Here is a 27,873-nt window from a genome sequence, read left to right as displayed (position 1 = left end):
GCCTCACCTGGGGGTTCCTGCTCCCCAGCACTGCAGGCTGTACTTTGGTGTGCCATTGCCATGGGTGGCAATGGGAAATGAAATCTGGAGGGGCAGGTGGAGGGGTGGGGAACTGGAGACCCCAGCTGCTGTGATGGGAGAAGCAGCAGGCTGGGAGCCTGGTGCCTGCAGCTCACAATTAATGCCTCATGGGCTGCATGGGGCCTGCAACTTAGTGTTGTTACAATGGTATAAACGTGTTGATTATCCACATCCAGGGAGTTTGGAGGAGAAAAGTTCTCTATACCTTCTAAGATCACATATTGTGTAGAAATCATTTCAGTAACAGGGAGACCATAATAATGGATTAAACACATTGTTCAACTATTACACCTAGTAATTTTAACTAGAAAATGAATGGTTCTATCTTCTTGTAAGGTCTCAGGGCCTTTTGTTATATAAATGAAATACTATTGAGGGTAGCAAGAAATATAAGTAACATGGGGATATCTGTAACACAAAATCCTAACATACATAGCAACAACTTACTATATGGGCATTCACTCCACTTTGATTCCATGGTGTCAACATGCAGGAAAAGAATGTATGATTAAAGGGCAACGTCTAAATCTCTTTGCCATCTAAGACTGAAAGCCAACGAATAGCCAAGTATATTACATAACTGAGTATACCTGAGTATATTACATAGTTTTTTTATAAAGAAAATGCCAATATGATACATGCTTAGTTCTACAGGCACTAATTAAACCACTATGATTCAATATTTATCTTTATATTCCAGCTCCTGCACCTGATTATTTTAAACAGCGTTACATTCCCCAGAGGAATCTGCATAATTACTCACAAACTGGTTAATTGTTGTCCTACTGATTGAGAGAGGTAGTTAGCTATCTTAGTTTGAAGTCAGGCAGAAAGCAGGGTAGATATGCACCTCACACTGACTAAATAAGTGGATTTGAGTTCTCTTCATCACGTGCTATCAAGTTAGTCTATTTAATTAGTTTATATGGTACATATCTACCCTGTCTTCTGTCCTATTAGTTATGACCACAACATCACTAACTGGCTGAGCAGTCATATACCTGGTAATATAAATACTATATTATTTCTAATGCCCAGCTACTTCACCAAATTAACTGTACTAGAAGCATTAGGCTTTGCCTGCATGCCCAGATATACCAGGTTTGCCCATCAGGTCTTACTAGTCCAACTCTTTTGCACACTGTGCCAGGCAAGTAGTTTTCTTAAAACCATGCAAATTATAGCACATTAAGACTAAAATCTATGTTTGAGTTTGCATTTCAATTAGAAATCCTTGCAGCACTGAAGAGCCACTGTTGAATTCTTTTTCAAGCCTTAGGAAATATTTTTTTCCTATAAGCCCAAACATCAGTCAATATTAGCAATATTAACACTTAGCTAATCAGCTTGATGGATACACAGGAGGATCCAGGAGGGTGCAGTCTCACCCCACTTTGATTCTGGCTAACCCCAAAGTTTTAAACAACTGCCTCACAGGAGCAGCAGCATTTCTAATCAGGCAGCAGTGAGAGAGTCACTTGATTTCATGGCTCATCATAATCTACCCAATTCCTTCTAAAATCTTCATTCCAAAGGTATTAATGACCCGTTCTCCTTTTAATAGTCTTGATGTTCCACTAATTAAACTATCCTTTATTTTTCTGTCTGTTAGTGGCTCCTGCTAATGTAGCTGCTATTTCACAGTCTAGCAGACTGTTTTTACCTCTAGCTAAAAACATTAACTCAGGCGTGAAAATGTTAACTCAGGCATGGAAACATTAACTCAGGTGTAGAAACAACTTTCATAGGATGCACTGCAAGATGCTCAAGGACGCTAAATTCTGTTTTATGAATCTGAGAGATGTAGATTTAATTCTAATGGCTACAGGACTAATGAAACATCTTTTGCTTATTTTTGCCTAATTTGTTGTGTTTTTTGTACATATGTATAGCAAATTACTGCACATTCCAGTGCCCCAGTCTTCAAAGAAATCCAACCCCTTTTTTCTCCAGGGAAGCTAAATAGGCAGAAGGTACCATGTTAATTTCTGACCTCTGTGAAATCAAGAGCACCAGATAACCACTACTTTCCACTGATGGAAAACATCATAGAAACCCATGAAGTAGGGCTGGAAGGGACCTCCAGAGGTCATCTAGTTCAACCCCCTGCCTGAAGTATGAACATCCCTATCCAAACCATTCTACACTATCCATAATCTAAACTCTACATAAGACTACCATCAACCCTGACAAAACACAGACTTAATGCCACAGACAAAGCAGGAGAACCATGGCAGAGCAGCCAATATCTTGCTTATGTGAAATGTTATCAATACATGGTAAAGAGATCCTGGGTAGAGAGTCATGTCCCCTGCTGCAAAGGAAGGCAAGAACCCCCACAATCCAATGTTACCATGGGATAACATTCCTTCCCGATCCCAAATATGGCAATCGGTCAGACCCTAAGCAGAGAGGCAAGACCCTCCTGCCAGGAGCCTCCGGCTTTGATCCCAGCAGAAGCAATGGCACACCCAGTCAAAATCCCCAGCCTTGGCTGTAGCCAATACCCAATGCCTCTGGAAAGGCTTAAAAACAACCTGACACATGTAGCTGAAGGGGCAGGGGGCAACCATCACCCATTCTGCCACAAATTGGAACCAAAATTGCAATCGGGTGAAGTGCAGAAAAAAACACTGCACAACGCACCCATGCCATTGCCTCGAAGTTTAAGGTGCCTCTGTAATGCAAACTACATAAGTACTTCAAAGTCCATATGGGCCCATATCCCTTTTGACAGCTATGCATTGCCATATTTTTTCCTAACTTGACAGGAAAACAAAACAAACCTTGACAGGATAAAACAAATTATCCAATACAATGATGAGAAACATACAAAGTGTAATAACTGCAAAAGAAAACAAAGAAAAGGAGGGAAGGATTATTGTAGCAGTAGCAATTGATCTAAAAAAGACTAGAGGCTACTGTTAATGTTCTGATAAAGTAAGCTCACATTAGCCAACCAAACACAGTACTTTGAAATAGAAATTAACCACTGAAAGTTCCTTCTGTTGTCCACTAGTTAGACCTTGCACCTTGCTCCACAATATGACAATCTGGAGGGCTGATCGTTGTTTGTTCTTTATTGTTCATCCTCAGCAGCAAAACCACAGATCAGTTATGAAATGAGTAATAAACCCAAATCCATTAAAAGCCTTCTCCTAAAGCAAAATGTAGGATAAGCTGGATAACAATTATGTATAACAAATATATTCTTCAGATGGCTTAAGCATACAAAACTCCACAAGTAGATGGGCTAATTCTTCTCACAATGCCAGTATTTGATATAAGTTTCCTGAGTGTTAACTGAAGAGTAGAGGAAATGCGTTCCAACTTGCCAATACATCTTATTGATTTGATTCCAAAATTTCCTTTTGTTTTCTGTAAGCCAACCAAGTAGAAGCCAGCAAAAGAGATCTTTGAAGATTCTGAACCTGCCTTTTGCTATTTGCAAAGAACAACTGACTCAGCCTTTCTGAAAGGTTAAGTTTGGGACAGCCCTGTTTGTACATGCAATAATTACTTTCTCAATGAAGGCAACTGCTAATGAGGAGTATTTTGATTGAATCATTGTAATGCACTCTCTGTACCTATTTTAGAAGCAGGAGGTCCAATACAAGTATTTTGAGATGTAGGACATTTACTTGAGCTACTCCTCCATGAGAGGCCACCTTTTTGGAATACAAATGCTGGAAACTGATTTTGTTCATTGTGTTTTTGTTGAGATTATAGAAGTCATTGGCTTTTCAAGAACCAAAACATCTGTTTCAGATTCCATTACAACCAGTTGCTTGATTTTTCTAGACTGAATGAACTGAAACCAAGTGTTAACATGACACCTTCCTGGTTAACCAGAATTTGTAATAGTAATCCAGGAGACCTGGACCCAATTTGAGTTGCCTGGTTTACTTCCCTCTAAAGGAATATTTATCTTTGGGTTGTATGTAAAGGCAGGGTGTCTTAGGAAAATAGCTGGGGGGGTTTTGTCCCTGCACCAAGCTAATGAATGTCTTAATATTTTGTCCTCCACCACGTGAAACTGTTCCTTCATGTTGATGAGTCAGCTGTCCAGGTAGGCAGTAAAAGAGAGAGTCTCATTCACAAGAACTTTTAAATACCTTGGGGCTACTTTTAGACCCAGAAAGATGCCAAATGACAACTCCTGGGGGCCCCAAAATGGATCCTCAAAAATGGCTAAGGCAGGGGTGGGCAATTATTTTGGCCAGAGAGTCACTTAGGGAGTTTTGGTGAGCTGTTGCAGGCCATGTCAGCACCCCATCCCCCCAGCCTGCAACAGCTCATCAAAACTCCTTTAGTGGCTCTGCCCCAGGGCCCAGCCCCATATTGTCACTATCTGGCAATCCCAGTCCTGTCCCAGGGTCTCCATAGAGAACAGTTGGTGATCCATGTGGACAGGATGCTCTTGGATGGGTGGATGGGATGGGGCTGTGGGCAGGTGGGGCCAGGGCTGGGGCTAAGATCAGGGCGGTGGGATGATGGTGTGATGACAATGTGGGACCCAGGCCTGGTGCAGAGCTGTGATCCATGCCCGACATGCCCCTGCGGGGAACCAGTGCCTGTTGCAGGGCCATGGGGGCAACAGATCGTGGCTCTATCTTAGATCCTGCTCACACGTCGTCACCATCCCGTGATCCCACCCCATGATTCTGGACCCAGCCCCACCCACCCATTCCACTCCCAGATGCTCCTCCCTGCCTACTTGTGTACCCAACTCACACCCCTGGCTGAGCACACCCTGCATGCACAGGTCCTAAGCCAGTCTCCATGGAGACCCTCCGCATCTGCTCTGTCCAGCACCCCCAGTGGCAGGTGCAGGGTGGATGGAGTAGGTGCCTGGGCAACAGGGCTGGGTCCTGTGGCAGTGGCAGCTAGAAGAAGCCACTGCTACCAGGCTTCCAGGAAGCGGAGTCTGGCTGCTGCACTGCCCCAGCTCTGATATGTGCCCAGGTGCACCAGGACCAGCCGCATGTGCCACAGGCCAGGTTGTGCCCCCATGCCTGGGCCAGGCAGGGTCAAGGGACCCACCATGGGCCATATAAATCCCTTGGTGGGCCAGATCCAACCTGCAGGCTATATTTTGCTCACCCCTGGTCTAAAGTGACTAGATAATAATGATATGTAGGTAACTGTCTAAATATAACACCCAGGATCAAGGGTACTGCAGTATATTCAGCTGGGAGCAATCCTGCATTTTGTACTGTTTTGCCATTTTGTATCTAAAATAAGCTTTTTTCCTACCTAGTCAATTAAAGGTGATGGAAATTATGAAGTCAATGCCAGTGAGAAAGATGGTAGGGGTTCCTTGGACTACTGCTTTTATCTAAAAAATAAAGGGGAGAGGATCTTTTCTCAGTACATGATGGCACTTGGCTCCCTTTCCATTAAAACCACCCAAAAGTCTCACATTTTACTGCTATCTAGGTATTTATATTCTGCCCATCACCACAGTATTTGAGTACCTTGCACAACAGGTTTCCTCCTGTCTATTCAAGGTTTCCTGGAATATGTTGTTTTCTTCACCAGGAATTAATTCCTTTATTTTAATACTGCTGCCTGTTTCTAGGTTAAGTAGGCCTTCAGGCTGAAATCTTTCAGAATATTCCTAGTACCTTGGTGAATACCTTTAATCCAATCAATTGTCTAAAGGATAGGACTTGATCCTAATACTATTTGTGACTTTCTGTGACCTCTGGTTCCTTCTGTGAGACTGGTTTATTTGAGTCTACAGCAGTGAATTCACACCTCTTGAGAGTCCCATCAAAATTAATGAATCTGTCCTGATGCAGTCTCTTTCCTTCAGAGGAAACTGCCTCCCTTAAGGAGGTTTTTACATCCTCTGGATAGGGAAGGATAGCAGGATTGGTGTTTGGGGGGCATATTACTGTCTATGTTTCCTTTCATAAGCTAGTGTACAGACCCAAAGGGACTGAACAGTTTCACTTGAGTGCTTCCAAGTATGACAGATGTCATTAGATTGCCAAGTAAGTAGTTCAGATCTCTCAAAAGCCAAGTATTCCAGCTGTAGCAAGATCTGATTCCTGCAGCCTCAAGGTCTACTTCAAGTACTGTCTACAATATCCAAGGTATCCTGAAGGCTCATCTTAGCAATTATGGCTGCTTACAGATGTGTAAAAAAAAAGGCGCTTTACTTTCAACTCTGTGTGCACCCGTGCCAAGCCCAGCACATGCTCAGAAGAGGCTTCACATTACTTTGACCCAGCTCGCCGAACATCTGTATAGATCAGGTGCTTCAACAGGGCTTTTTGGCACTTTTATGTAATAAATGATTGAGTCAGACATTACATAAAAGTGCCAAAGAGCCCTGCTGAAGCACCCGACCCATACAGACACTGCAGAGCTTGGTCAAAGTAATTCACTGCTTCTTCTGGTAAAGCAGGTTTTTTTAGTGAAGCTGGGTTTTGTTTTGTTTTGTTTTTTTTGGGGGGGGGGGAAGGTTCCCACATCCGTCAGCAACCCATCTGACCCACACTAATCACAGAGAAAAATTCTTTACTTGCATCTGTGATTGGTCTGAACTTTTCATAATTAAGAATGTTGTATTTGACTATTAAAGCCGGGATAGTTCAGAACTTGAAAGTGTAAGTTAGTGTAGCCAATTAAATGCAGTCTTATTAGATCATAATAGTTCAAGGTGTCACTTCCTGAACTGGTATTGATGACACACAAAAGAACATCGCCCTCTTAAAAGACCTTGGTATCTCAGTAGTGAAAGCAATTGTAACCAGGTTCTGCCACATTACTGAAGACAGGTCCATGATGGTTTTGTGTAGTTTTGTTGTCTTTTCCAAAAAGGAAACTTACCTTATGAATCAATTCCTGGACTTCTTCTAGAGTAATCTGTAATGAACTACAGACTGTTTCAAAGAGACTTGAAAACCTTTGAAATCATCCAACAATGGCCCCAGTGAATTACTTAATGGTACATCCTGCACCAGAATGATAACTAAGTATATTTTGCAAATACTATAGAGAGAAAAGACTTGTAAACAAACCTTCTTCTGTGATGTGTCTCCTTCAAGCAGGATCAGCAGTTTGAGTATCCTCTGATAGCAGGAATGGCACAAGGCATGAAGGTAGTACTTGAACCCTGGAGGCCTGGCAGAAGTTATCCTGATGCCAGATAACCATCTTAGTAAAACAAGGAAACTAATGATGTCAAGGGGCAACTAAAGACATTGTATGAATTAACAGCATAAACTATACTCTGTTTAGCATGGACAGCTACCAGTACAGAAAATAAACTCCAGCTCAATGCAGAGAAACCGAGTGGTGGCTAGTACAAGCCATGCCATCTTATGTCTCTTTTATGGCTAGTTTATGTAGGTTACAAAAAGTACTGATGCCAGATAAAAACCTGATTACTCAAGAAATACTAGGGAAAGATTATGTACCACATGTACTCAATTCCAAGACAATGTTTTCCCCTATCATAGTTTCATAGTTTGTAGGGTCGGAAGGGACCTGAGCAGATCATCTAGTCCGACCCCCTGCCATGGCAGGAAAGAATACTGGGGTCAAATGACCCCAGCAAGATGTTCATCTAACCTCCTCTTAAAGACCCCCAGGGTAGGAGCCTGCACCACTTCTCTTGGAAGCTAGTTCCAGACCCTAGCCGCCCTGACAGTGAAGTAGCGCCTCCTGATATCTAACCTAAACCTACCCTCTGCCAGCTTGTGACTGTTATTCCTGGTCATTCCTGGCGGTGCTCGGGGGAACAGGGACTCCCCCAGTGCCTGCTGAACCCCCCTGACTAGTTTATAACAGGCCACAAGATCCCCCCTCAGCCTTCTCTTTTGGAGGCTGAACAGGTTCAGGTCCCGTAGCCTCTCCTCATATGGCCTGCCCTGTTGTCCCCTGATCATACGAGTGGCCCTCCTCTGGACCCTCTCCATGCTGTCCACATCCCTCTTGAAGTGTGGCGCCCAGAACTGGACGCACTACTCCAGCTACGGCCTAACCAGTGCCACATAGAGGGGGAGGATCACCTCTTTGGACCTGCTCGAGATGCATCTGTGGATGCATGACAAGGTACAGTTGGCCTTCCTAACTGCATCCCCACACTGCCGGCCCATGTTCATCTTGGAGTCAATGATGACCCCCAGATCCCTTTCCACCTCCATGCTGACAAGACGGGAGTTCCCTAACCTGTAGGTATGAGGCCAGTTGTTCCTCCCGAGGTGCATCACCTTGCACTTGTCTGTGTTGAAACCCATCCTATTCTCGTCCACCCACCCTTGTAACCTGTCTAGGTCTGATTGTAGCCTGTTGCATCCTTCCAGTGTGCCCACGTCCCCCCACATCTTAGTGTCATCAGCAAATTTGAACAGGGTGCTTTTTACCCCCTCGTCCAAATCACTGATGAAGATGTTGAACAGTGCAGGCCCGAGGACCGAGCCCTGCGGGACCCCACTGCCCACGTCCTTCCAGGTTAAGGACCCATCCACCACCACCCTCTGGGTGCGGCCCTCCAGCCAGTTAGCAACCCATTTGACTGTGTGGGTGTCTACACCACAGCCCCCCAGTTTCTTAATGAGAACGGGGTGAGAGACAGTGTCAAAAGCCTTCCGGAAGTCCAGGAAGATTATATTCACTGCTACCCCTGCATCTAATGATCTGGTGATCTGGTCGTAAAAGGCCACCAGGTTGGTCTGACAGGACCTGCCACTGATGAACCCGTGTTGGTTGCCCTTAAGCATGCAGTCCCCTGCTGGCCCCTCCTGGATGTGTGCCAGCATAATTTTCTCAAACAGCTTGCCTAGGATCGAGGTAAGACTAACTGGCCTATAGTTTCCCGGGTCCTCCTTCCTGCCTTTTTTGAAGATGGGGACCACGTTGGCCCTCTTCCAGTCCTCCGGTACCTCACCAGAGCACCACGAGTGCTCATAAAGTTGTGCCAAGGGACTTGCAATGACCTCGGCCAGTTCCTTTAGAACTCTAGGGTGGAGATCATCTGGGCTGGCTGACTTGAATACATCCAACCCCTCCAGAAGCTCCCTAACTAAATCCTCGCTAACCCGTGGCCCAGGTGTGCCTCCCCTGGGGCCCGAGGGGGGCCCAGCAGGGAGGTGGCTGTTCTGGTCCCTACTTAGGAAGACAGAGGCAAAGAAATCGTTAAACATGTTAGCTTTGCCATCTGGTGTGACGACTAAGTTTTCCATGGCGTCCTGCAAAGGCCCCACATTACCCGGGACCTTCTTTTTACCCCCTATCCAACATGAGGGAACTACAGCCTTGTCTTAGAATAGAACATGAAATAAAAATGCAGTACCTGTATTCAGAAGAGGTGGCAAGAATTCATTCAGCAAGGCATGGAGCAGCAAGAGACCCAGTGTGAAGGAAGGGAGCAGTGCAGGATGCATGGAGTGGTACAAGACCCACAACAGAGATATGGAGTATGGAGGGGCCCAGTATGGAGAAAGGGAACAGCGAGGGCCCTGATGCAGAGGCAGGGAGTGGCAGAGAAGCACATGGCAGCACAGAATCCAGGGCAGCGGAGGTATTTGGCACAGAGGGACCCAGCAGCACAGTGTGTGGGAATAGGGGGTGGGGGGAATGGGGAAGGGGACAGGCACCAGGGGAAGGCAGGCACAGCAGGCAAGTGTGGGGACGGCAAGGTGTGGGGGATCAGAAACTGGGGAGGCAAGTGACAGGGGACGCAGAGGTCAGCACTGGTGGCTGGGGGACAGATGGCAGGGTGGGCCAGGGTCAGGCTGCCTAGATCCTTCAGCTGCTTGCCTTCTCACCACTTAGCTCCCTGCTGCTGCCTTCCCCACTGCAGCAGTAGTGGAGATGAATTTGAGATGATTCTATTCTATACATGAAAAGTTATAATAAAATTGTAATTTTCCTTATATGTAATCTAATTATGGGGGCTTGTCTTAAATTCAGAGTCATTCAGAGTCATCTTAGATTCAGGGGGAGAAACCCCTAAAGAACTAGCTCAGTTTTCAGTATGTTGCAGAAGCTACCCAAATGTGTGAGGAAAATTAGCTATGTTAGACATAAAAGCAGGTCTGCAGATGAACTATAAACCAATCTACCCCTTGCAATAATACACTTAAGGTGCTAGCAGACATTGATTTAATGGTATATTGGGGGATGATCCTGGCTCCCAACAATCACTCATCCTGCCATGACATATATGCATGGCAGTATGCATGATTTTTTAAATCAGGAATAAAATTTATCAGATTCAACTGCATGGCAGCCAACCCAGGAGCCTAGCATTGGGGACCAGTCCCTGATGCCGTGCTTCGTGCACCACCCTTTCAATTTACTGGCATGCATGGAGCCTGGGATTGTGATTTAACATGGGACATGTTTATGGCTAATCTGCCATTCTATGGCATGATATATTGGTTGTAAGTGTGGTAAGTTAATTGCATAATAAACATAATGCCTTCCAGGGGCCTTAGTTGTCTTTTTGGCTTAAGACAATATTCACTTGATAGATGTCCAAATTTCTTGACATACTGAAATCTAAGTTGTTTTACCAGTCCTTTCATTAGCATGGATATTTCTGTTACTTGCTTAAAAAACATGTGCAAAAAAACAGGTGTGGTAGGCCACATAGGCCTTCAGGATAGAAACGCCTTCTCTCTTGTTTGGGCAATGGTGAAATCCTGGGTATAAGAGAGGTTGTTTTAGCTGCCAGCATAATTGATTAAACATGAAAGTGTTTCTGCTAACTCAGATGCCCACACAAAAAGTTAATCACTGTTGGAAATTGGACTTAGTCACTTTGGTACCAGACCACACCCTAGAGTTCTGGCTTTTGGATGCAAGTATTCCTTAGGAAATCTAAATGATAGGTGCCTCCTATTCAAAACTATGTTTAAATGCCTAGGATTCACAGTAGCTTCCAAAACCTAAATGTCATTTTGGTGGGTTTCTGTTCCAAATATTCAAGTCAGATCCTGAATATGTACCTCACAGGTGTCAAAGAATTTTTTCAGGACCAATTTCTACCCCATAAGCTTAGGACTTACTGGAGAGTCATTTGCAGTTTTGTGTGTACAAAGAATCTGATCAGTTTCATTAACACATGGGAGAAAACAAGCTTAAATGCGCTTTCAAAAATTCGCTACAGTATCAACTGATTTTGCTCCTTTAAAACTTTCAGGAAGATCTGAAGTTCTAATATTAATGTGCTCTCTACACTGTCTCAAGTTTCCCTCTCCATTTCTGCAACTGTTTCCTATAACCAAAGCCAAACTGACTTCAGTTATACTTTCTGCTTTATAAGCTACACTGCTCATCTTTTCCTTTAACACTTTAACTTTCCTTTAACATGTGTCCTTACATAGTTTCAATTTGAAGTCTTCCATGATTTTTTCTTCTTTCTATTAAACCAGCATATGTTAAAATCTGTAGCTTCTTTGTGTCCTTACTGCTCTGCTTCAGTATTATAAAATCTGGCAAAATAAATTCTAAAGGTACTTGATTTTTCAACTTACGTTACAAGGAAGAATGAACGGACATAGATCCAGGGTGACTCCGGTTAAGATCATATTCCTCTTCATACTAACACAGGGATATCAAACACATGGTCCAAGGTGCAGATCTGGCCTGCAGAGACGCTTCATCTGGTCTACCAGATTACAAGTGGACCACAGAATTTAGAGGCATGGCTAGTGGGAAATGGGGTGTGCTGCAGAATCTAGGGCCTTTTCACCCCTCTGCTTCTGGCCTTGCCTCCACTGCAGCAAGCAGCTGCTTGGCCTGCTAGTTCTGCTGCTGCCCCCATGAATCTGGCCTGCAATAAGTCCCACAGTCTGGATGTGACCCAGGGCATGGGGTGAGTTTGATACCCCTGTACTAACAGGACATGTGGTAAGGTCAGCAAAATTTCAAAGCCTCCTAGGTTCTCTCTCTTGGGTTTCCTCTTAGAAAGTCATTAAAGTATAGGGCTTAAAAATATCTCAGGAAGTCATCTAGTCCATCCCTGGTGCATTCCTAAGCTGTTCCTAAAAACCTCCAGTGATTTCACCATCTTTTTTGGTAACCTGTTACAGGACTTAACTATCCTTGCAGTCAGAAAGGTTTTGCTACTCTCTAAACACTAAGGATGCAAATTCTCTTCCTTCTAAGGCTGCTTACCAATTTAGTGCATGGTGTTATTTTGCATGTTGTAGCTCTCTGTTTCCTGCTAACATCAGTACTAACACTCTGTAATCCAAAACAAGTCAACTCAAATGAACTGTCAGGTCAGTGATACTCTGCTTTCTCTATGGCATCATAACCACCAATCTCATTTCATTTTTTGGTGATTCCACAGTGCTGCAAAGGTCCATTAAGGAGTTTTCAGTGTTCCAATGATCTGGGAATGATTGAGTTGGGAATATTGCTTTGGTCTTTTCTTTCTTTTTTCCTCCTTACGTAGGCTGACACCACAGTACTTACGTTTCTAAATCTGCAAGTGAATAAGTAGCTCACTCTACTGTCAAACTGATTTATGTATGTAGCATCTTCCTGCCAGGGCAATATTGCTCAATTGGTAGGGCATGACCTAGAGTAGTGATTCACAGCCAGGGCTCTGGGTGCCATCAAGTGTGAGGAAATAAGCAGGTAAGTACAGGCTCAGGCTTGTCCCTGCCTGGAGGATCTCTCACTCCCACTGCCCAGCCCCTAATGTAAGGAGGTAAGCAGAGTAAGATACACATTATTTTTTGACAGTGGGTACCACTCAATTCACAAAACTTATGGAGGCATGCCTTGACTCCAGTAAGGGATGCCTCAAGGTTCTCACCAGGTCGAGACCACTGACCTAGAGGGTTGACCGAAAAGGTGAGTGTTGTCAACTGAAAGTAAAGCACAATCTTGTGTTCTGTGACCTAGTAAAAACCTGGGCAAAGGAAGGAAGAGCTCACAGCCTGTCCTTGTCTCTTGTTGCCAAATCTCTCCTCTTTCCCTTTCCTTCCAAAACCCAACCTGCAAAACATCCTGTATTCCTCCTTTCCTCTTTTCAGGTTTAGGGTAGAGGAAGCAGCACTTTTAATAGTCCAAGGGAGGGGAAGTTAAGGAGAAGAACCTCCAACTGCACTTGCCTATCTAATCCAGCAATCTCAGGCCAACACATCTGTCATCCTGCAGCACACGTCTTAGCCACAAAACAGAAAGCCATTATTTTGTGACCCATATCTCACAGGTCTGTGTGGAGAGACACTTGGGTGAGATGGTTTAGTCAGGGATGATCCTGCCTTGAGCAGAGAACTGGGCTAGATAACCTTGTGAGGTCCATTTTTAGTCCTACTTTCCTGTGATCCTATCAGGTTAAATGCAAACGTGGTTTACCCCCCACCCTTTGTACATGCAGTATGAAGACTTTTAATTACATGCAATCAGAGACTTTTTTTCTAGGGGACTCCTTTTAACTTTTAAAACTGAAAACTTTAAAATAGAGCACACCTCCTAGTTTAAAAAAAAATAAAACTGGAATAAAAAAATCAGATTGTGAATCATCCTGATTATCTACATTGGCCATCACTAAGTTTGGAACTGCCCTCTGTCATATGGGCCAAGAGAGTAACTTCTAGCAGTATTAAGCTCTTAGCCTTCGGGAAGAACAGAGGAACATGACACATTTTTGCTAGAAGGCTTCACAGGTATTTTCTGTTAGCAGACAAATGTTGAGACCTACAAAACCTGGGGTTTGTTCCAGGAGAAGAGAGTCTATTCCATGGGTTACAGACACTTCTACCTGGACCTCTTCTGGCCTTGTTTCCTTTAGTCTATTCATATTTCAGTCCCATCTCCCTCTCCCTGATCTCAGTTCCATCTTCCATTCCCACTCTCTCTCTGTGTTATCCCTACTCCTCTCTCATCATGATCCTTTGGCCTGAGTCTCCTCAGTGCTTTTGCTTTTCATTCTGGTTTCCTCCTGAGGTTTACTTCCTTTAGTCTTCTTACCTAGCAAGTACTAGCCTCAACCCTTGGGCTCCTCATCCAAGCTCAGTGTTCCCCTTGCTCCCATTACCTCAAAGGCTCCCTGTCCCAAAGTATTGGCCCATCCAGTCTTGTTTTCATATACCACAGATATTTTTCCAATTTACCTTTTTCTCAGCTTTCTACTGGGTCCCAAGCTTAGCATGCCTGCCCAGTCTGTCCTACTTCCCCCGACACCCAACTCCCAGTATATCTCATTAGGCTCCTTGTCTCAGCCTATTATCTCTGCCACCATGTCTATCCATATTCACACAGCTATCCATCTAGACCAGGGGTATCAAACTCATACGGCCCTGCAGGCCAGATGAATGGTATAGGCCTGGGCCCATAGACAGCCCTTCCCCACCCTCCATGTGAGATCCAGTGCACACAATACCTGGTCCTGGAGTGGACACTGCATGCAGCACAGTACTGGAACAGTTGGAGTGGATGCCACCCAGGTCCCAGACCAGCTGAAGCAATCCCTGCATACAAGTCATGCAGGCACATGTCAGGCTGTGGCCTCAAACTTGGAGCCTCAGCCTGACTAGCATGACCACTCATCCTGGCCAGCCATCCTACAGCGGATCATCCAGACTGGGCAAGGCTGGCCTGAAGCCTCCATCAGGGCATAGTCCTCCACCCACTCCCTGTCTCCAGAGTTGGAGGTCAGCAGACCCTCCACTTCCCCTACATAAACTCCTGGACAAGAACAGGCCTATTTGTTGCTTAAGGGACCATGGGCCAATGCCCACTAAAAGCTGTAAGCTTCCCTTAGAAGGGATGTCACTGGGTAAGCAACAACTGATTCCTTGGGACAATGAAAATATAACAGGGACAAGAGTGAGGTCACAGGGTTAAAACGAGTGCATCAAGGGGGGACACCAAGCAGAGCACATGGGACAGTGCCCACTGGCCCTCAAAAAAGTCCAAGGCAGGAACAGGAAGTATCTAAGCAACAGGGTTTAACCTAAATCCCAGGCTGCTTTGCTGTTTCCTTTGGTTTGTGCTCTGACTCCACTCTGCCCCCTGCTCCCCCAACTTGGTGAAGAGGGTATGGCATGGAGCCCAAAACCTTGCTGGTGCCCTCAGACCCCCCCATTTTGGATGCTGAAACTCAGTGAGACTTGCAGGCCAAGTAAGACTGGCTGAATCAGCTTGCTTCAACCATCAAGTATTAGAAGCCTGAGTCCAGGAGTTGCTAGCCAAGAACTAGTCCCAGGTGGCACATCACCAGAGGAAGAGCCACTGCTGGTGTGCGAAGGAATCTTTGCCAGAGAAGGATACTGCCACTGCCTATGTTTCCCTACAAATCCCATGAAGACAGTGGTCCAAACTAGAGACCATCAAGACTACAGATGACTCACTTCTGGCATCTGGCCTCAGGGAGTAGGAGACCACTGCTCTGGACCATCCTCAATCACAGTGGCATGTTATGCTTCAGGGTGATCCATTCCCCAAATTATCCTTTGACTCTGTTGTTTCTCTGGCATATCTGCCATGACCTATTGGTCAGGTAGAAAGCCCAGGAGATTTACTTCGATTCCAGCAACTGTCAGCAGCACTTCTGGAAACCCAGGACAGCTGCCCACTCAACAAACTCAACAGGGGTCTCAACCACTGTTGCTCCCTAGGGGACGCAGCCTTTGGAGGCCAGATCCAGCCTGCCTTGAAAATATCAGGGTTACATTGAAGTATTTGGGAAGAAGAATGTGGAGGTCCTCCCCACACACCAGGATTACAACTGCCCTTTTGACCTACAGTGAGGGGACAAAGATCCCAAACTTGCTGTCCTCCGACAGCAATATCTGCAGAAAAACCTGGCCTGGGGAATCATAAGAAAGTCTACTTTATATGCTCAAGTCCCTGTCCTATTTATCAAGAAGGATGGAAGCATCTGCCTCTTTGTCAACCACCCGGTCCTGAATCAGGTCATCTACAACTAGTACCCCATGCCTCTCATCCCAGAGGTGGTCAGTCAGGTAAAAACTGCCCACATATTCACCAAGCTCAAGCTCTGGAAAGCATATAACTTGGTGTGAATCAGAGATGGTAGCAAATGAAAAGCCACTTGCTGGACTCAATACAGGCACTTTTAGTATTCAGTTATGCTTTTGGGGCCCACTTATCCCCCAACTTTCATCAACCATGTGGGACCTTTTCGATCAATTTGTGATTGCTTACCTGGATAATATTCTAATTTTCTCGGAGGACCCTGATCACCATCTGTTAAATGTCCGGACAGTACTACAAAAGTTAGGTCAACATGATCTTTTCACAACACTGGAGAAATGTGCCTTTGACCAAACCACCATCAAACTTTTTGGCTTCATTTTATCTCCAGAAGGCCTGAAAATGGACCCCCCAGAAGGTACAAGCCATCCAAGAGCAGAAGGTGCCTCAGCATGCAAAGGAACTGTAGAGATTCTTGGGGTTTGCCAATTTCTACTCGTGGTTCACTGCCAACATTGACCAGGTGATGACCCCTCTTACCACACTGATACACAAGAATGTCTAGGTTTACTGGTCTGTGGAAGGCCAGCAAACCTTTGAATACCTGAAACAGGCCTTCGCTTCTGCCACATCCATTTGTGGTGGGAACAGATACCACTAGCACCACGATAGGTATGGTACCCTCACAATGGTAGGGTTCCGAACAGGTGCTTTCTTTTTCCTGCAAGCTCACCCCAGCAGAACAGACATAGGACATTCTGGACCACGAACAGCAGCTTTTGGAAAGTGGCAGTACTCTCTTGAAGGGACACGTCATAGTGTACAGGTAGAAGAATGTGGAGTGTTTTCACAAGACTAAGGCACCCAACCAGAGGCAGCTTCAGTGGGTAGTTTCTTTCTCTCAGTTTCACTTTCAAAAAGCTTACCACCCTGGACCTAAGAATGTGAAAGCGAAAGCCCTGTCCCAAAAGGCTGAGTAAAACCACAATATTTTACACAGTGAGTATGATGTAGACCTGTCACAGGAACTATGCTCTTATCAAGTGTACACTACATGGGCAATTTGTGCCACCTAAGTCGGGGGAGAATGTGCTCCTGCAGTGACCAGTCAGCAACTGGTGTGGTCGGGGGGGGACAATCTTGCTGACCAGTGGCGGGGGGAGGTCCCCCCATGGTCAATTGCACCGACTGGGAAGCAGCCACAGCACTCCCAGAAGTGGCCATGGTGCTTCACCCAGCACTCCCACTCCCCAGCTGGTGCTCACAGGGGGGGCACTGGTGCTCCCACCTGCCCCACCCTGCCCATTACCTAAGCAGGGAGTGCGGCCTGTCAGGGGGTACCCCCTATGCATCGCCACTGATACAATATATATCACGACAGGGCTCCAACTTCACTTGGAATAGTTAGGCACTACATAAAATAAACACATTTGTTGTTTTAGTAATTCAAAATCAGAACCATGATATTTTAGTTTGTATTAGCTTCTTTTTTACTGACAGTACTATAAAAGAGTGCAAGGTAAGAAAAAAGCGTCAGTGAAATTTGAGGTTTGCAAAAGGATAATATATCATCAGTGAATGTCAACCTCTGTGAGGTTTTAGAATAATATTGCTGGTATTTCATCAATATTCTATCTGATTACTTAGGATTTAACATTTATTAATTTATACTTCTAAAACAAACAAGACCTCAGGCATGCTATCATAATGTAAATTCACATGCAATACTATACATGAATGCATCCCCAATCAGCAAAACCTTTAAACCCAGCTCCAGTAAACTAAATTAATACCTCATATCTGTTTTCACTTCACCCTGTTTCTCCAAAAAAAACTGTAAAATCAGATGGGCTTTACAAAATGCCTGAAGGTCAACAGATTAGAACTCCTTCAGGGGAAATGCGTTGTGAACATGCTACTGGCAGCCCCTAAATACGAAGCCGGTTTCAGTTTGCATGCCCTTGCTGACCTTAACTTGTGACAGCATTGTATTGGCGGGGAGGTGAAGGCTTCACTATAAGCAACTCCCAAGCGGTTAGAAAACGAACACAAAACAAGACATTCTGCTCACCAAATACAGAGCTATACTGCACACAAAATTCAGCTTCCAGAGAGACTTCAAATATAGAACTACCGTAGAACAAACTACAGTTTAATCCAGAAATAACAAAGGCATGAAAGTCAGCAGAAAGATCTTTAGTGGAAAGGAAAGAATGCCAAACACTGATGGAGAAAAGCTGTCTTCATCATAGTTGTTTCTTGGTCTGACCAGATTTCTAACAGCATGGTACCTCAGTACCATGTGGAAGAGTGCTACAGTGAGGGATACCATGTCTACTCCATAAGCACTACCTTTCTGAAATGGAAAGAATGTCTTTGTGCAGCAGTGGATTTGTGCCAGGAAGACCACCAATAAGCACACAGTTTAACTGGGGCATGCCCAGAATCAAACCAGTGGCAGCAATGTTGCCTCTTTTTCAGGGAGTAGGGCACAAGGAACACGCACAGTGAGCCTGACTTTGGTGCTTCTCTGGCATGCTACCAAGGCTGCACAGACCTACCTTAAATATCTTCTTGAGTAATGAACAACAGGACACACCCTCAAACAAATTATCTGATTGAATCTCTGAGATCACTCCATAGAGATTGCTAACCTCAGCCTACCAATATCACTTGCAGCTTACTGGAGTCTCAGGCAGCTTGCTTTGGTCTAAGTCTCAAGTTCTGCTGGGTAATGTGTAGTATTCCTAACATGGAAACTCCTTTCAAATTAAAAAACCATCTCACTGCATTAAAAAACTGCTTATGTTTCATTTAATATTTCACTCCTGTGATTTTATATACTAAGAATAACCAGAGAGCTGAGTTTGTGGCCTTCTGATACTGCTTTGTGCTGCCATGCATCAGCCTCAGATTAGATTTCTGGTGTCATACTCTTTCCCCTGACTGAGTGCTGAGAAGACAGCAAAACCAGACCCTGGGGGCACAAGGACTTATCAGCAACCTCCCTTACTAATTAAGCAGCGGTTTGATAGGTATGACAAGAAGTCCCATTCAACTCTTAAATGGAAGGATGATGGTTACAACCCAAGGCCTCAAGTACAGCTGTGGGCTTAAAACTAGAAAAACTAAAGCTCTTTCGGAGGTACAGAAAGCCTTCTTCCATCTCTCCCTTGCTCCCCTAAGGAAACACACCACACATACACATGTGTGCACACACGCAATAGCATTATTACAAACCTGTCTAAAAGAGGCTCCACTTAACACACATAACCACAGAATGAAATACTTACTTTATTAAAAAAATAAAATTGGCAGTAGTTGCTACATATATTTAAATAAGTCAATCAGTCTTTTCTAAAACACCTACTTTGTACAATACAGCCTACAGCCCCATTTTTGGTTTAAGAAGCATAAATGCATGTACAGCTAACAGGTATGCTTGCATATAAATGCATGTACAACTGGCAGATATGCTTTTGGCCCTTACTGATAACCTGTTGATTTTGACTTGGTTACATCTTTCTAAAATTACTTCATGACATTCAAAAATTGAACTAATATACATCATAATACATTTCAGCATGGTCAAGTGAACCCCTCAGGATTTATAACAGAAAGGTGTGGTCAGCATCTACCATAGGGGCAAAAGTTAGTGGCACTACAGTAGTCAAGCAAAAGTATCATACAGCTTGATATGCTTCCCTCTTAGTGGTGTAGAAAACTTTCCTGAAGGTTTGTTAGCAGAAGGTTCTTTTCTTTGCACTTGCAGTTGCTGTCATTGCTGTTCAGTCTTTTTTTTAAATACGAAAATACAAACTCTACCACTGTCTGAACACGAGCCAGTGAAACAATAACATACCTTCTTTAGGTGGGAACAAAGTTTATAAAATGACCTGTAGTAATAAGCAAATGCATACAATACACATAAAGATACCTTAAACAACAATCACGTTTTGGCATGAAAAACCTACCTTGGGAGAAGAAGAAAGCTCCTTTGCTGTAGGAATAGCTGACATGCTTTCACTCATTCCTGTCTCTGTCTTTGGCGAGGAGACTGGTGGTGCAGGAGCCTTCCTTTTCATCTTCTTTTCTGTTTCTTGCAGTGAAGTAACTTTATTTAAAGCAGGGTTCGATTTTGGTTCATAAAATGGATTTGATCTAATTAAAAGAAGGGAAACGTATTTCTTGCTATCTCTTATTTTTAAAGCAAAAATAATAGTTGATTGTTTTGAGAAGCTGGTGATAAAAAACCTGATTTAATACTCTTTACAAAAAAAAAATTGATTCTGCTGCTGTTGCCTTGTTGTATGACTGATGAGTGAATTATGCATAGCTGGCAATTGCTTTAGGCCAGCATTTGCAAAACTGGGTCCCTAAAGCTAAGCTTCCCAAATCCATATTTACCTAGCTAAAGAAAAGCAGCCTGATTTTCAGATGTGCAGAACACCTGCATATCCTACAGAACTCAACGGCTGCTACAGGTTCTAAATAACTTTGAGAATAAGACAACTTTCACTTGGATGCTTATATATAGATTTGGGAGCATATCTCTAGGCATGTATGTTTGTACATTTTGGCCTCAGTATGCATATAGTCAAAGTCAAGTCCATTTTCATTTTAGTCACAGATAGCTATTCTGGCCTTTGAAGAACACTCTATGGGACAAAGCACAAGAAAATAATGGCTAACTGTCGATATAAAGAAATGCAAGTCTAATTCATTAGGAGTATTTTTGACAAATTATCTTTGAAGAAACCCAATAAAACTGAAACTCATATAATCTGATCTGATGCCCTATCATCTGTAGCTGCATCATTTCACTCAATTAGTTTATGCAAAACAAGGCAGAGTCATTAAGGGGTCTTGTATCTTCTAAAACACTTACTTTGCACAATACAGCCTACTGCCCCATTTCTGGTTTAAGAAGCAATACAGCTCCAGATTTTGAGTCCAGAATTTGAGTCCTGCTCTGGACCTATGCCAAGGGAGTGTGATCATATTTCTGGAATCTCAAAACGGAACAGGACCCCCCCTCCCCTCCTTACCCAGCTCAGCTTTCCACATTTTGGTCTCAATGGAGAGCACCAATGAGCAGAGTGTGTGTACGTATGAGAGGGAGCATACGTACATGATGCTGTCCCAAGCAACTTGCTGGTTTCTGCAAATGAGTGCTTCTGTCCCTGCTCTCCCAGCAGGGGGCTTCTGAAAACAGGACAAAAAGCATTAATTTGAAGAAACCAACAGGAACCCCAGGACAGATGTTCAAATGGGACTGTCCTATGCCTTAAACACACTAGCCCAGTGGACTGCTAAATTCGAGAGGATCTCTGACTCCATGCTAAGGAAAGGAAATTATCCTAGCATTTACACTCCATAACCATCTCCACTGTGTCGTATAATAGCTTCTGCTAAGCATTGCATTCTTGGAATACAAAACAGATGAAAATATTGTATCTAATAAGGATCTTTCGCTACACTATGCTAAATTGTTTATTCTCTTCTTAAACATCTGAAACTGTGAAAATTGAAAATACAGTGAAATCTTCATTAACAACACTATTTTCCCACCATTTTCTTCTATAATATTATGTTAAACATTTTTTTAGTTTTAAAATATTTTCTTTAATAACACCGACTGACTAGATATTACTTTTATGCAGCCTGGTCTAATCCCTCTCTTTACCAAGTAGAAGTAAGCACTGGTTCTGTCTCAGCATTGAGAATAAACCTACCTCTGGGGGTAAAGTTTACTGAGCATACTTTTGGGAGCATGGTGGTAAGGAAGAAACTGAAAAAAGAAACAGCCATTGAACAAAAGGCCCAATGCATTACACCTGTCTTTCTGTGGAACTGTTGCTGTGGAACAGAGAGAGATCTAAAACTAGATAGCTCAGTGAAAGGAAAGACTAAGACTAAAATAACTAGTTTGCTGACTGAAGGACTCTTTAAGGTGTTCCCACTTCAGTGCTCTTCAAATGCAAAAAACACTAGTGAAATTAAAGCTAAAGGCAATGTCAAAATAACAAGTTTAACAAAAACAGATGGACATACACCATGGGAGGAGGAGGAAAAAAGACAGTATTCAGTCTTGAACAGAAGACTCAGCAGTATCTGTCAATCGTTCTAATTTTGCTGACAACCTTGTTGAGCTGTCTTCAGACATTAGGGAGTTCAAAGGGAGGTGAAAATGAAGATAAAAAAGATAAAGGGCAAAGAACAATACATTATCTAGGAGAGCACAATGTTTTCTTTAGTTCCACAAGTTAGTCCTCTGACTAGCCAACAGATGCAGCATGTTTTGGCAATGAACTAACTGACCCTCACGATTCCCAATTCAAAAATACAGCAATAAGGTGTATTGGAACTTTTTAAAGAAGTTAACATTAATTTACTGCTAGCAAAGAATTAATACTCAAAAGAGAATAAAAAAGTTTGAGTTGGGTGGAATCACATTTTTTAATTAATTTTTTTAGTGATATGCTTTTAAAAACATTTACCACAACACATTTACCCAGAAGCAAAGCTGACAATTAAGTTACAGATTTGTTTAGAATTTGCATTAAAATGTAGCTTATATCAACATCTTTAGTTTGTTACGTGCAGAACACACTGACATAACATTTTTCATCTAACTGTTCCTCACCATGTTTTAAAACTGGTCCTAAATTTTTGAACTGTTAGTTTGCAGGAAGATTCCTTCTAAAACACTAGAAGTCTGAAGCAGGGATAGGGCTCTAATTTTATTGTAAAAAGAAGTAATAACATAAATTTAGGTTCTGAAACCAGCAGAATTATTTTGAATTTACAGGTATCTACCAGAAAATATTTGATCTAGTAATTTCCACTGGCTACATAAAAGGTAAAAGGAGGCAGAATCTGGCTTAAGAAACCCAGTAGAAGATAATAGTTATACTAATTTTCCAAGGGAGCCCCATGGTGTCTTTGCTTCAACAATATTACACAGTCAATATACATAATGGGACTTATCAAAAACTGGTTGGGTTTCTATTCACTATATAAAGCATCTCTATACCCTCCTCTTTATCTACTTAAAACAGTTGCAATTATATTTTATCTTTACAACTACAGTGTCTTACAGTCACTGATTAATTAGACAAGAAGCTATATAGATTCATAGTTTCATAGTTTCATAGTTTCTAGGGTCAGAAGGGACCTGAGCAGATCATTTAGTCCGACCCCCTGCCATGGCAGGAAAGAGTACTGGGGTCAAACGACCCCAGCAAGGTGTTCATCTAGCCTCCTCTTAAACACCCCCAGGGTAAGAGCCAGCACTTCTCTTGGAAGCTGGTTCCAGACTCTAGCCGCCCTGACAGTGAAGTAGCGCCTCCTGATATCTAACCTAAACCTACCCTCTGCCAGCTTGTGACCGTTATTCCTGGTCACTCCTGGCAGTGCTCGGGGGAACAGGGACTCCCCCAATGCCTGCTGATCCCCCCTGACTAGTTTATAACAGGCCACAAGATCCCCCCTCAGCCTTCTCTTTTGGAGGCTGAACAGGTTCAGGTCCCGTAGCCTCTCCTCATATGGCCTGCCCTGTTGTCCCCTGATCATACGAGTGGCCCTCCTCTGGACCCTCTCCATGCTGTCCACATCCCTCTTGAAGTGTGGCGCCCAGAACTGGACGCAATACTCCAGCTGCGGCCTGACCAGTGTCGCATACAGGGGGAGGATCACCTCTTTGGACTTGCTTGAGATGCATCTGTGGATGAATGACAAGGTGCGGTTGGCCTTCCTAACTGCATCCCCACACTGCCGGCCCATGTTCATCTTGGAGTCAACGATGACCCCCACATCCGTTTCCGCCTCCGTGCTGACAAGAGGGGAGTTCCCTAACCTGTAGGTATGGTGCTGGTTCTTCCTCCCGAGGTGCATCACCTTGCACTTGTCTGTGTTGAAACCCATCCTAGTCTCATCCGCCCACCTTTGTAACCTGTCTAGGTCTGATTGCAGCCTGTTGCATCCTTCCAGTGTGCCCACGTCCCCCCACATCTTAGTGTCATCAGCAAATTTGAACAGGGTGCTTTTTACCCCCTCGTCCAAATCACTGATGAAGATGTTGAACAGTGCAGGCCCAAGGACCGAGCCCTGAGGGACCCCACTGCCCATGTTCTTCCAGGTTGAGAAGGACCCGTCCACCACCACCCTCTGGGTGCGGCCCTCCAGCCAGTTAGCAACCCATTTGACTGTGTGGGTGTCTACACCACAGCCCCCCCAGTTTCTTAATGAGAACGGGGTGAGAGACAGTGTCAAAAGCCTTCCGGAAGTCCAGGAAGATTACCGTATTTTTCGGACCATAAGACGCACTTTTTCCCCCCCAAAAGTGGGGGGAAAACGAGGGTGCGTCTTATGGTCCGAAGGTGTGTGTCCCGGGGAGACGGGGCGGAGCTTGCCTGCGGAGGCGGCGGAGCCCGAGCGGGACACCCGCCGCTTGTTTATGCCGTGTCCCGGGGAGACGGGGCGGAGTTTGCCCGCAGAGGCGGCGGAGCCCAAGCGGGACATCCGTCGCTTGTTTAGACCGGAAGCCGGCGCCCGTGCCGGTGGCCGGGAGCCGGCAATAAAAATGGCCGGCCGGAACAGACGGGGCAGGAGTCCGAAGGAGGGACTCGATGCCGCGGAGACTGAGGCTCCAGGAGGGGTGCGTCTTATGATCAGGTGCATCTTATGGTCCGAAAAATACGGTATATCCACTGCTACCCCTGCATCTAATGATCTGGTGATCTGATCGTAAAAGGCCACCAGGTTGGTCTGACAGGACCTGCCACTGATGAACCCGTGTTGGTTGCCCTTAAGCATGCAGTCCCCTGGATGTATGCCAGCATAATTTTCTCAAACAGCTTGCCTAGGATAGAGGTAAATCTAACTGGCCTATAGTTTCCCAGGTCCTCCTTCCTGCCTTTTTTGAAGATGGGAACAATGCTGGCCCTCTTCCAGTCCTCCGGTACCTCACCAGAGCACCACGAGTGCTCGTAAAGCCGTCCCAGGGGACTTGCAATGACCTCGGCCAGTTCCTTTAGAACTCTAGGGTGGAGATCATCTGGGCTGGCTGACTTGAATACGTCCAACCCCTCCAGAAGCTCCCTAACTACATCCTCGCTAACCCGTGGCCCAGGTGTGCCTCCCCCGGGGCCTGAGGGGGGCCCAGCAGGGAGGTGGCTGTTCTGGTCCCTACTTAGGAAAACATTTGAAAACAAGTTATATGTCCAGTTACAATCAAGTTAATATATTTTGGCCTTACTGCTGACTAATGCACCTACTGACAAAAGAATATTAAGATTTAATTGAAAAGGAAGGATAAAGGTATGAATGAGACAGAATTAGAAGAGGAAATTATGTGTGATACTGAAGAAGAGAACTAAGGCTGAATCAGTGCAATTTAAAATAGTGTGCATTTAATGCAGTTTTTAGATGCTTGCTTAATTTTTTTAATTTAGGAAAAGCAACATTTGCCAGTTTTGATTTTTTTTTAAATGTGACCACCTTTTTTTAAAAATTTGGAAGTAACTTCTTGTGCTTGTCTAAAATAAAAAAGTAAAAAAAGGTCTTTTTGAGTTCTGACCAAATTTCAATTTACAAAATATTGCTTCTGAAATAGTAGCCTGACAGTAGAAAAATACACTTAATGGAAGAGTGTATAATACTCTCACGAGCATAATGATAATATCTTATGTTATATACATGTTCTGAAGAAAACAATATAGCCTACAATCATTAATGACACAAATCTGAATTAAGCATATCATCTGATGTAAATCTTTTACAGATAGATAAGAGTGTGATTCAGTGATGATAAGTACTTTGCCTGAGGTTACAGAACAACTCTGACAGAGCTGGAATTTAATGCAGCTCTTAAGTAACTCTGATACCACAGTTCTGAGCAAGACTCTACACACTTACATAAACAGATCTCCTGTTTTAACTATGCCAACTGTATCTCCTCTCACTTCATCCAGAATTTCTAATGCTAAGGATATTATGCACTGGCATTTAACATAAAAAAAAATCTCACTGCCAAGTAATTTTACAATTAGTTATCACCTTTATTAGACTTAAACAATGTCCAGAGTTTTATCTGCAGTTTAATCCAAGCCTTGAACAAGATGAAACCTAAGCCTCACAATGAAGAAAGCTGGTTAAATCAAAACCGGAAAAGACTGTCAGAGTCTGCAGTCCTGCCTGAAATCTCATAGTGATTGTTCTAACATTTTAAAAAATAGTACATTATACCTTAAATACAAGTACTGTGACCTGAATCAACAATACCAACTCTCCAAAGCTTAATGTGTCCACACGCTTGATTTTAAGTGTCTGTTCATTTTTATTTTCAGGATTCCCCATGATATTTCATACAAATATGGAAAGAAGAACACATATTAATTAACTGTATGTATGGCAACAAAACCTTTAAAATGGGTAAGCAAGCTGATTTTATTAAAAGGTTTGGAAGAGTGTCCTTTGGGATCCCTGCTCTTGCTCAAAACAACAGAATGAATGCATCTGCTCAGCACTGGCAAAACCACAAAAATGACAGGATTGGTAAGGAAAGGGGTAGAAAACTACTGAAAATTGTATAATGTGATTATACAAATTGATGGTTCGCCCTCATCTTGAATACTGTGCCCAGGCCTGGTCACCCCATCTTACAATAGATAAACAGAAGGACAAATAGGAAGGTCCAGAGACGAGCGATGAAAATGATTAGAGACATGGAGAGACTTCTGTATGAAAAGAGAATGGAAATGTTAGGACCATGTAGATCAGAAAGGAGCCAAGAAAGAGCACCTGTGATAGAGATAGATACACAAACAATGAATGGGAGAAAGCAGATAAGTTGAGTGCTCTAATTGGTCATTTTATAAGAAAGTTCAAGAGGACATTTAACAACATTGATAGATACCTCATTTCCAAGTGACAAAAGGAAATATTACACAACAACTTGTTATCTCACACTGCCAAAGTGCCACTGAGAGGATGGACAAACGTACATTTGTAGCAGCTCCAAAAGCTGAGGGACAGCAGCCACTTCAGTGCCTGCACCAGCTGTTATGCTGTAACTGTTACACTTGCATGAACCTGAAGAGACCCAAGTGAGCTAAAACACCCCAACTTTGACCCCAGAGGCCTAGAGTTTAGCAGAATTTAAAAAATGGATTAGGCATTTATGCAGATTATGAGAATATCTGCAGTCACTTTAGATAGGATACAAAACATACTCGGGGTTTATACCCTCAAGCTTCAGAGCACAAACTACTGACATAGATTAGGGAAAAAAATCCCTGTATGTATATATCATTCAATAACTGTGTTTTATGGGGGTTCCTGAACTTTCTACAGAAACATTTCATAACTATGACTCTTAGGCAAAGAGAGAGAGTCAGATGGACCATTTGTCTGACCTGGTATTCCTATGTTGTTATACTTACATTGCTAAACTAGACTTATGACATAATAATCATTCCTTTGTAAGCTGTCAATGCAGAGTTCCAAGCACAAACCTCCCAGAGAATATATTTTGCAAACTGTACCCACATTTTTTTCAAGGCCATGTTGCCTTTACAATGTGAGGAAGATGAGGACTATGTTGAAAAGCTAACTGACTGTGCTATTTAACTTCTTATCCATCCAAGTATATAATGCAAATTCAGAGTAGCAATATGTCTGAATAGCTATCATCTATAAGGGATATCATTTCTGCCTTCTATAAACAATAATAAAGGATTTAGGTGGTGTAAAAAACACAAATGGGAAAGAAAAAACACAAAATTAATACAAAACAAAAGTTATTATAACAAAGAGCTACTGAAATCCAGTCTCATACACAGGAAAAACAAGACTGCCCTTTAAAACACTGTAGTA

The 27,873-nt window shown here is 43.5% G+C and overlaps 1 protein-coding gene across 10 annotated transcripts in view; it reads right to left on the bottom strand.

The window, feature by feature from the left end:
* Positions 1-27,873, bottom strand: part of EHBP1 (EH domain binding protein 1) — a 334,112-nt gene that overhangs the window by 131,292 nt on the left and 174,947 nt on the right. For all 10 annotated transcript variants that reach the window (XM_090050445.1, XM_090050452.1, XM_090050433.1 and 7 more), the window contains one exon: positions 19,971-20,157. In XM_090050445.1, the coding sequence (XP_089906571.1) occupies positions 19,971-20,157 (187 nt within the window). The remainder of the gene's footprint in view (positions 1-19,970; positions 20,158-27,873) is intronic.

Source organism: Crocodylus siamensis, chromosome 1, assembly GCF_052110815.1.
Source record: "Crocodylus siamensis isolate JL-2025a chromosome 1, ASM5211081v1, whole genome shotgun sequence".
NCBI classification, from domain to species: Eukaryota; Metazoa; Chordata; order Crocodylia; family Crocodylidae; genus Crocodylus; species Crocodylus siamensis.
The sequence above is the reverse complement of the archived record's forward strand: the minus strand, read 5'-3'. Positions and strand labels throughout refer to the sequence as shown.